Below are 11,608 nucleotides of genomic sequence, written 5' to 3'. Positions count from 1 at the left end.
GGTCCAAAGTTGTTCATGATTGGTCTGAAGAACATTGTGGACAATTCCAGCGAATTATGTGGCTACCCGCAGCGCCTTACATGAAGCCCATCGAACATTTATGGAAAGTAATCAAGAGATCAGTTCGTGCAGAAATACTGCACCGGTAACACTTCTGCAGTTGTGGTCGGGTGTAGAGGTACATTGGTTCAGTATTTCTGCAGGGGACTTCCAACGACTTACTGAGTCCATGCCAAGTCCAGTTGCTGCTCTACGCCGGACAGTAGGACGTCCGACACGATATTAGGAGGTATTCCATGAATTTTGTCACCTAAGTATACATTCCGCTAATTGATTACCTGATATTACCCAGATTCTTATTTTTATTTCACCCTAATTCTAATGCTGCCACTCCGGCCACCCTCACGCCCTCCTCCTCCACAGGAGAGGTGAAATGTCATAGGGAATGGCACCAATGAACGAATGACCACAAAAACTTTCGGATATGACACAAACACGTATCATTCATATTCATTCTCTCTATCAACAACTTCTCATTCCCACTTCTAAGCATTGGAATGCTGTGCATTTCTTATTGGGATTTACATCCAGACATAAGCTCATCTGTATGAGAACCACTTTTAGTTGAAACTGTTCCACACATTCCAAACTTATGGTTTAGACGTTATCCCCCTCCCCAATCCGACTCCTACACTTCCACCATGGACAAGTTGGCTACAGAACTGTTACGTCTCAACCAGGCAACAATGAACGCCATGGTTGTGCCACTGATATTCGCCGTTTTAGACTATCTTGTCTCAACTCTTCGCATCCATCCCAAATTCCGATCTCCCCCACCCCTACCTAACAATTATGGGTAAATGTCCTCGGAAATTCCAACAGTTAGCCCAGAACCAAAGAAAACCATAGATTCGTCAATAATAGAGTTCGTTTTCGATTACTTTTACGTATCATCCCCTCGATATCCTTCCCCATCGATAAGGACACGAGTCCGTTCGGAGCGGCCGTGCGGTTCTAGACTCTACAGTCTAGCGCCGAGCGGCCGCTACGGTGGCAGGTTCGAATCCTGCCTCGGGCATGGAAGTGTGTGATGTCCTTAGGTTAGTCAGGTTTAATTAGTTCTTAGTTCCAGGCGACTGATGATCTCAGAAGTTAAGTCGCATAGTGCTCAGAGCCAGCCAAGGACAAGACGGCAATGTTTTCCCAACAGCGTATTTTTACTTACAGAATGTCTTATATGTAAAAAATTTGCATGAAATTGTTCCAGGCGATCCAGCCGTATGCAGCTGGAATCGGCACATGCATTCATATGACACGGATTATGTTTTACACATGTTTCAGTAACATTACTTTCTTTAGTCATCATGAGAATGTGGATCTGCCAAGAATGCACTATTACAGGATGCTATAACTGCCAAAATCATACATCAAACCTCGTCTGTCAGTATGAGTGAGCTGTCCACCAGCAGGTCCGTAGCGTTGACAGAGCGCAGGAAGTCCACCAGCTGCTGGGAATCATCCGTCTCGAAGCCCAGGGCAGCCCCCAGTCTGAAGGCGTTCCTACGAGCCGCTTCCAGGGGAACTGAGGTCACGATGAAGTTACCGCTCTGGATAATCAGCCGCGAGAACAGGCCTGTCAGAATGACAAATATTCGAAAGAAATAGGTTCCCTGAGACATGGCATGAATGAGATATTTACTTCGTATGTATTTCGAATTGACCAGTAACGTGTCACTATCACAATGTTTTCCCTTATATTTCTTCGCACTAGATCTTGTATTTCGTAGGAGGCTAAATTCATTTGTTTGTCTGATGGTCGTCGCAGTTCATTTGGTTCTACTGCATGGAAAACTTTAAAGGCAGTATGAACAATGTCTTCCTCCGTAGCCCTGTGGTCAACGCGACAGACTTTCATGCGGGGGACCAGGTTCGATTCCCGTTACTGCCAGGGATTTCTCCTTTATGAGAGGACTGGACTGGGGTGTACTCAGCCCCGTAATGCCAACTGAGGAGCTATCTGACTGAGAGGCAGCGGATCCAAAATCGTAACGTCCACAATGGCCGGAAGTGCCGTGTGCCGATCCCATGCCCCTCCATACCGCATTCTATGATGAATAACTCAAAACGACATGGCGGTCGGTCGACTATGTTCGGTTTTCAAGGCCTCATCGCGGGATTTCGTCTGCATCTCGTGGTCTTGTGGTAGCATTCTCGCATCCCGAGCACGGGGCCCCGGGTTGGATTCCCGGCGCGGTCACGGATTTTCTCTGCCTCGAGATGACTGGGTGTTGTTGTGTTGTCTCCATCATCATCGTCATTCATCACCATTATGGTCGGAGGAAGGCAATGGCAAGCCACCTCCGCTACTGCCTTGTCTAGACGGCGGTGCTGGTCTCCCGCATCGTTCCCTACATTCCTCCGAGTATGGGATCTCGTCATCATCACGGGATTTCCCTTCCACATGAACAATACGGGTTAGTGTTAACATGAAACCATCATTTTCCTCCATCCAGGTGAAAAGATGGTTGGAGAAATAGTGTCAGTCCCGAATTTTTCGTAACACTTTTTATGATTTAATGGCCTTTCTGAGGTCTACATATAACAAAGCTCATCCATCATCAATTCCTGGAAATAAAACATGTAGCTGCTAGACTACATGGCAAGAAACTGCATTTCTTGTTTCTTCGCCTACATTCGAACTCAGATGCGATATACATTATGTGATCAAAAGTATCTGGACACCTGGCTGAAAATGACTTACAAGTTCGTGGCATCCTCCAGCTGTAATGCTGGAATTCAGTATGGTGTTGGCCCACCCTTAGCCTTGATGACAGCTTCCACTCTTGCAAGCATACGTTCAATCAGGTGCTGGAAGGTTTCTTGTGGAACGGCAGCCCATTCTTCAAGGAGTGCTGCACTGAGGAGAGGTATCGATGTCGGTCGGTGAGGCCTGGCACGAAGTCGCCGTTCCGAAACATCCCAACGGTGTTCTGTAGGATTCAGGGCACGAATCTGTGCAAGCCACTCCATTACAGGGATTTTATTGTCGTGTAACCACTCCGCCACAAGCCGTATTTATGAACAGGTGCTCGATCGTGTTGAAAGACGCAATTGCCATCCCCGAATTGCTCTTCAACAGTGGGAAGCAAGAAGGTGCCTAAAACATCAATGTAGGCCTATGCTGTGATAGTGCCACACAAAACAACAAGGGGTAGAAGCACCCTCCATGAAAAACACGACCACCGGTACGAATTTTACTGTTGGCACTACACACGTTGGCAGATGACGTTCACCAGGCATTCGCCAGACCCACATCCTGCCATCGGAACGCCACATTGTGTACCGTGATTCGTCACTCCACACAACCTTTTTCCGCTGTTCAAACGTCCAATGTTTACGCTTCTTGCAACAAGCGAGGCGTCGTTTGGCATTAACCGGCCGCTCGACCATGAAATACAAGTTTTCTCGCCTCCCGCCCAACTGTCACAGTAGTTGCAGTGGACCCTGATGCAGTTTGTAATTCCTGTATGATGGTCTGTATAGGTCTGCCTATTACACATTATGACCCTCTTAAACAGTCGGCGGTCATTGTCAGTCAACAGACGAGGTCGGCCTGTACGCTTTTGTGCTGTACGTGTCCCTTCACGTTTCCACTTAACTATCACATCGGAAGCATTGGGCCTAGGGATGTTTAGGAGAGTGGAACTCTCGCGTACAGACGTATGACACAAGTGACACCCAATCACCTGACCACGTTCCAAGTCCGTGAGTTCCGCGGAGCGCCCAATCCTACCCTCTCAAAAGGTCTAATGAATGACAGCTGAGGTCGCTGATATGGTGTGCCTGGCAGTAATGGCAGCACAATGCACTTAATATGAAAAACGTATGTTTTCGGGGGAGTAGGATACTTTTGATCGCATAGTGTAAGATTTTTGCCTGGATTGTAATTTTTCGATAAAAGTTTAATATCCGGTTTGCTGAAACTCAAGTTGATGCATACATTAAATCATTGAAACAGCTTATGAAATGTGCATAACTTCCTTTACTATTCTCTGTGAGAAAAGTAAGCGAAAAGGAACTGCAAGGTCACCACTCAAGTTTCATGGCAAACTGAAAATGTTTGACTTCAAGCAGACCGTTCCGTCATCGAACGTTCTTGTTAAAAGTACTTACAGCACTTATGGGTCAAATGTATTGGTATCAACAAATTGAAGATGAAAACTTCTGAGACCTTTTTGTTTTATGAAGCAGAAGCGAAGAAAGAAGGCAATAAAAATGCGTATATGAATAATATGAGCGTTATACAGTTTTTTGCGAACGTGAAATATCTTGTTTAGACCAAAAACGTTTCAGATTATTTAAAAGGGTCATCAGTGGACTATGGTTTCGACTCCTTACATTATTCCCAAGAGTTGTTCTAGACACAGGAGCCCTTTAAACACACGGCAATACACTAGTCAAAATATTTTCTCTTATGCATGCTTTGGTTATATACCCACATTTGCCATATTGTCCCGCACTATCATTCAATACAAAAAAGGCAATATCAATCTCCAGCTGTCATCCTTCCAAGCTCTCAATTTTTTGCTTTTCTAGTGAATATAAAATATTGGAGGATGTGAAGAAAACATCTGAACATAAAACGCAGGTTCTTCATAGAGTATCAAAATACCTTCCAGTGCCCAAGTGCAGAGATGAGAAGTGACACTACAGATGATGAGGTTTTCTGCAGATAACTTTTTTCTATCATTTGTCTAATTGTAGTAAATATCTTCTGAGAACGTCACGAAGTTCGAGTTTAAAATAGTATCAAGAATATGCCCTAGGATCGTGCAACAGATGGCTGCGCCTCTGTTCTCTTACCCTTTTTATAAACAGGAATAAATTGCGCCATTTTCCGGTGTGAGAGATTCTCGCTGAACGCTAGCTAGGAAAGAAGTTGATTCCATCACTTAATCCTAAATCTAAGGGGAGAATGTGTTTTTCAGGAAGGTTTCTAGCCGGATCCTCTATAAGACACACGTACTAGTAAGACTCAAAAATTTTTGACAGGTTCTGTAGATGCAAACAGTTATCAGTGAATACATTGACGGCGAATCATAATATTGGTATAACACTTTGACAACAATCAGTAACGTACATGTCGTTGCACAGTCTTGCCATAGTAGTCCACGCTAATTTGTTAATGCTATGCTACATCAGAATTATATCTACCTATAAAACTTCATTCCCAAGCTATTGCATTGTATGTAAGTTCAGTGTGCTTCTTAACACTGAATACATCTTTGAATTGAAAAGAGCGCCACAGTTTGAATTACTGTTCCTTTACATTTACTATAGAAGAGAGTTATTGTGATGCAGATTACCAGTCATGTTCTTTTATGGCCCTGTGACATATTTTAGTTCACGTCAGATGAAGATCAATGCAGCTGAGGCGAAAATGGCCACAGAGAGATGAAAAATTAAGCAGGCAGCAGTGAGACGTCGAAATATTCCAGTGTAGGGGACTGCGGTTCGTCAGTAGATATGGGAAGCCCAGAGGCTGAGTCGTCAACTATCCCGGATACACTCAAACGAGAAGAATGAATGTCTGATGTGTACATAACATAAACGGAAATCTTGCAGATAGGGCAACCACAACTGTGATTTATCATCGTGGGTATTCATAAACGCTTCAGCTGTGTTTCGTCCTTTATTTTTAGATCACTACCGGTTTCCGGGCACTGAGAGCCACATCTTCAAATGAACATATGCATAACAGTAAATCAAGAAGGAACAACCACCCTGAGACATCCACTGACATAATTATTTTCTAATCCACTGATATAATAATTTTCTAAAATTATTTTCAAATTTAGAAAAAAATTTAAAATCTTTTGCATAAGGATTCTAAAATTTGTATACTCACGTAACTAAAACAGTATAGCTAAAAAGTTCAGAACTTTGGACTCAGCATTCATTGTCCGTCAGAATAAAACACGGCTAAAAAGCGGTATGTCACTAAATTGAAACAGGAGGATTCAGGGATTCCAATCCAAACTGGTGGATGGGAGCCTTTTGGCTCAAATGTTTCATTTATTTGAGTACAAGTATTTTAATATTCTTATGTAAAAGTTTTAAAAGACATTAAAAATTTATTAATACCAAAGATTAGAGAAAATTCTCAAGAAGGGATCTCAAGAGAGCGCTAGAAGGCTAGAAGAAACTGATAAGAAAATAGAACAGACTAGTATTTATCTTTCTGCAAAGACTGATGAAACCAGTAACGCTACAAATAAAAAGACCTGCTCACGACTCGGTCAGAGCAGCACATCGAAGAGCATACGAAAAGTTTTAAGAAGTTCGAATCTGAAATAGATGAAGTGCAAAAGGAAGTCATCGGAAAAACTGCTATTTATGACTAACATTTGGAGAAACAAGATAGGGAAATGCAGGAGTGTAAACATAGGATGCAGGCCCTGGTACTTAACCAAGACGATTAAGAACGCCGCGTGGAACAGATACGCTGTGAGGCAACATAAACACTATTCCGTGTTGGAAATGTTAAACAGGATATTGGGCAACAAGTGAAAAATGAAGTCAGATCATTACCACATGTTGGGGCGTAACAGGAGGAAACATTATTTGGCATACAAAATGACGAAATTTGTTCAAACGGCTCTGAGAACTATGGGAATGTCTATGGTCATCAGTACCCTAGAACTACTTAAACCTAAATAACCTAAGGACATCACACAACACCCAGTCATCACGAGGCAGAGAAAATCCCTAACCCCGCCGGCAATCGAACCCGGGAACCCGGGCGTGAGAAGCGAGGACGCTACCGCACGACCACGAGCTGCCGACTGACGAAATTGATTATTGTACAATTATATCTTCTCGTTGTGGACTGCACTGTAGGTGGATTTCTATATGTATAATGAACCATGGACCTTACTGTTGATGGGGGGGCTTGCGTGCCTCAGCGATACAGACAGCTGTGCCGTGGGTGCAACCACAACGGAGGGGTATCTATTGAGAGAGCAGACAAACGTGTGGTTCCTGAAGAGGGGCAGCAGCCTTTTCAGTAGTTGCAGGGGCAACAGTGTGGATGATTGACTGATCTAGCCTTATAACGTTAACCAAACGTTCTTGCTGTGCTGTTACTGTGAACGGCTGAAAGCAAGGGGAGACTACAGCCATAATTTTTCCCAAGGACATGCTGCTTTACTGTATGGTTAAATGATGATGGCGTCCTCTTGGGTAAAATATTCCGGAAGTAAAATAGTCCTCCATTCGGATCTCTGGGCGGGGATTACTCAGCAGGACGTCGTTATCTGGAGAAAGAAAACGCGTTCTACGGACTGCAGCGTGGAATGTCAGATCCTTTAATCTGGCAGGTAGATTAGAGAATTTTAAAAGGGAAATGGGTAAGTTAAAGTTGGATATAGTGGGAGTTAATGAAGTTCAGTGGCAGGAGGAACAACTCTTCTGATCAGGTGAACAGAGTATTATTAAAACAAATACGAATAGGCGTAATGCAGGAGTAGGTTTAATAATAAATAAAAATTAGGATAGCGGGTAAGCCTCTACAAACAGCATAGTGAACGCATTACTGTGCCCAAGACAGACACGAAGCCCACGCCTACCACAGTAGTACAACTTTGAATGACAACTATCTCCGCAGATGAGGAAGAGATTGATGACATGTATGATAAGATAGTGAAGGGAGACGAATATTTAACATCCATGGGGGACCGGAATTCGATAGTAGCAAAAGGAAGAGAAGGAAAAGTAGTTAGTGAACGTGGAATGGGTGTAAGGAATGAAAGAGAAAGCTACCTGGTAGAGTTTTGCACAGAGCATAAACATCATAGTTGACACTTGGTTTAAGGATCAAGAAAAGGCCTGGAGACAATGGAAGGTTTCAGATAGATTATTTAATGGCGAGACAGAGATTTGGAAACCAGATTTTAAATTGTAGGACATTTCGAGGGGCAGATCTGGACTTTGACCACAATCTATTGGTTATGAACTATAGATTAAAACTGAAGAAACTGCTAAAAGGTGGAACTGTAAGGAAATGGGGCCTCGATAAACTGAAAGAACCAGAGGCTGTAGAGAGTTTCAGAGAGAGCGTTAGGGAAAGATTGACAAGAACTGGGGAAATAAATACAGTACAAGAAGAATGGGTAGCTTTGAGAGGTTAAATAGTGAAGGCAACGGAAGATCAAGTAGGTAAAAAGACGAAGGCTAGTAGAAATCCTTGGGTAACAGTAGAGATATTGAATTTAACTGATGAGAGGAGAAAATAAAAAAAATGCAGTAAATGAAGCGCGCAAAAAGGAATAAAAACCTCTCAAAAATGAGATTGACAGAAAGTGCAAAATGGTCAAATAGGGATGGCTAGAGGAGAAATGTAAGGATGAGGAGGCATATTTATTTATTTATTTATTTATTTGTTTATTTAACCTGATCAGATTAGGGCCATCAGGCCCTCTCTTACATCGGACCAGTGTTCCACTCATACAGCATTTCACACATCAGAGTTACATCATGACCATAGTTTAAATGAGAATATTAGCTTACTCTAGTGACAATATGAATAAAGAGTAGTGACTAAGACTTAATAAAGTAAATGCGGCAGTATTTTTACAACAGGTGCTATACATACAGATTATGATAAAAGCAATAATAATAACAGTAAAAAAATGTAATGATAAACATGACTAAGACTTAATAAATTAAATGCTGGCAGTATTTTTACAGCAGGTGCTATACATACAGATTATGATAAAAGCAATAATAGGCAATAACAATAACAGTAAAAAAATCAAATAATAATGACAAACATGAGAAGGATTGGCAACAGTAATGAAGGTTTGTGCAGATGTACATAATATCTTGGTGTGTAAAATAGTTATTAGTTTAGCGTGTTTTGGGGAATGGAGATTTAAGGAGGGGGAAAGAGGGAAGTAATGAGGTGAAGTGCATTCATGTACAGAGGAAGGCATTACTGTTGCTTAAGTATATACGTCATTAACTGTTTTTTGAAGCTGGACATGTTTTTAAGTTCTCTAACATAACGAGGGAGGTTATTCCAGAGTCGGGTTCCCGCTACTGTAAAGGACTTGGAGAAGGTGACTGAGCGATGCAGTGGAACGGAGAGGATTTTATTATAATGGGAACGTGTGTTTCTGTCATGTTGTTCCGACATGAGCGTTAGGGACGAGGAGAGATATGAGGGACAGTTTACATTTATAAGGCAGTAGATGAGACAGAGTGTATGGAAATCTCTGCGTTTGTCTGCACGCAGCCAGGACAATTTTGCGTATGCTGGTGAAATGTGATCGAAAAGTCGAACGTCACAGATATATCGGAAGCAGGCATTCATGACCAGTTCTAGACGTCGGGAATTTTCCTGAGAGAGGCCTTGTAGGATAATATCGCTGTAGTCAATGATTGGGAATATAAGCGTTTGTACTAATTTCTTTTTCAGATCGAAAGGGAAGAGTTTTTTATATTTTTGTAGGACATGAAGGGATGCTGATGCTTTTTTGCACACTGCAGTTACGTGCTCTGTCCAATTTAGATTTTCATCTATTATTACTCCCAAACTCTTTGCTGAGGGAGAGAAGTTAATATCTGTTCCATTTAGGATAAGAGGTGGTAAGGATTCCCGATGTTTTGGGCTAATGAGCTTAGAGTGACCAACAAGTACCGCTTGGGTTTTAGATGGGTTTAGTTTTAGACCTATGTCCTGTGCCCATTTTGACAGTGCATCGAGGTCAGTATTGAAATTTTCAATAGCTTTCTTGAGATTGCTTGGTTTCGCACTTAGATACAATGAAGGTCATCAGCATACGTGTGGTATTTGCAATAGGTCAGAACCGATGACACATCGTTGACATACAGAGAGAAGAGTATAGGACCTAATACTGAGCCTTGGGGAACGCCTGACACTACCTGCCGCCATTGTGATTTTATATTCCCAGACAGGACACGTTGGTGACGAGACGTCATGTATGAGCGAAACCATTGCACTGCACTTGGTGAGAAATTTAGACCGCTAAGTTTGGCCAGTAAGATGTCGAAGTCGACAGTATCAAATGCTTTGCTGAAATCTAAGAAGCAAATGATAGTCGCTTCTTGTCTGTCCATGGCAAGTTTCAGGTCATCTGTCACCTTTATCAGAGCAGATGTTGTGCTTCGATGTTTACAGAAACCTGATTGGTATTCGTGTGGTAGGTTGTTAGTAGTGAGGTAGATGGTGAGATGGTCATGAACTATATATTCTAAGGCCTTTGATAGTGCAGGAAGAAGGCAGATGGGGCGGTAGTCAGAGGGTGCTGTGGTTATGTCCTTTTTAGGCAGTGTCTTAATTTGTCCCAGTTTCCAGACCTCAGGGAAAACACTTGTGATTAATGAATCATTGAAAATGTCTGTTATAAAGGGCAGTAGTTGGTCAATAATAAGTTTTACCATCTGGATAGTGATACCATCATGTCCAGTAGATGCTGATCTAATCCGCATTATGGCATTCTTGACAGTACTGCAAGTGACGTGCTGTAGATAGAATTTTTCTTTGCTACAGTCGTTCAACCCCATGAAGTAATCAATGATTCTCTGTTTCTTTTTGCGGTACAATTTTGGTAGTAGGTAACGTGAAGAATCGGTTTAGTTTTTCAGCTGGGACCATGTGATTTTCTGCAACTTTTATTTTGTCTAAACCGAGACTACGAAGATTTTTCCACAGGATAGCTGGTCTACATCTATTGTCAGCTAATGTACGGGCATGTTTGAGCTTAGCGTTTCTCACCGCTTGACTGACTTTGTTTCGTTTAAACTTGTATACAGCATGATTTTCAGGTGTAGGGTGTATCTTGTATGCTCGATGTGCAGCATCTCTGAGATTCATGAGCTGTTTTAGTTCATCAGTCAGCCAGGGTGCAGGTTGCCTTTTTACTTTTCTAGTCTTTATTGGAGCATATTTGTCATACGGTTGAGTAATTTTGTTAGTGAAATCCTGGAGTTTGTCGTTTATGTCCATGAGGGGAGAAGAGGTCATCCCCCAAACTATTTCTTGTGCCTCAGTTTCGAGTTCAGTCAAATTTATGCGTTTGAGGTATCGGTATGTAGACAGTTTTTGTTTCTTTCTAGGACATTCTAGTGAATACGTCATGGAAATGATGTCATGGGCAGACATGCCAGGCGCAGATATTTGAGAGGTGCAGATTATTCTATTCGGAGATTTCGTTGCGAATATATCAATGAAAGTGTGACTGGTAGTCGTGTGATGAGTAGGTGCCAGCTGAAGTAGCGTCATATTTGAGGAAGAAAGCATCCTCTTAAATTTCCCAGTGGAAGGACTATTGCACAGAAAATTAATATTAGTGTCACCTGCTATAATTACATGTTCATATGATGATTCGAGACTAGAGAGGGCAGTTTCGAAGCAGGCGAACCCACCTACTTTAGGAGGTTTGTAAAGGACACATATTAAGCACTTTCTGTTAAGTGATTTGATCTCTGTGAACATATATTCCACTTGTTTATCTACATTGTTGTCGGATGTGTGTAGTACTGTAGGTGACAAATCAGATGTACGCCCCTACTCCGCCCCCTCGTC

At 42.2% G+C, this 11,608-nt stretch overlaps 1 protein-coding gene across 3 annotated transcripts in view; it reads right to left on the bottom strand.

The window, feature by feature from the left end:
* LOC126354065 (juvenile hormone esterase-like) overlaps positions 1-11,608 on the bottom strand; it is a 285,547-nt gene that overhangs the window by 41,631 nt on the left and 232,308 nt on the right. For all 3 annotated transcript variants that reach the window (XM_050003436.1, XM_050003437.1, XM_050003439.1), the window contains exon 5: positions 1,434-1,633. In XM_050003436.1, the coding sequence (XP_049859393.1) occupies positions 1,434-1,633 (200 nt within the window). The remainder of the gene's footprint in view (positions 1-1,433; positions 1,634-11,608) is intronic.

The sequence above is a fragment of the Schistocerca gregaria genome, chromosome 3, assembly GCF_023897955.1.
Source record: "Schistocerca gregaria isolate iqSchGreg1 chromosome 3, iqSchGreg1.2, whole genome shotgun sequence".
Lineage (NCBI taxonomy): Eukaryota > Metazoa > Arthropoda > Insecta > Orthoptera > Acrididae > Schistocerca > Schistocerca gregaria.
The sequence above is the reverse complement of the archived record's forward strand: the minus strand, read 5'-3'. Positions and strand labels throughout refer to the sequence as shown.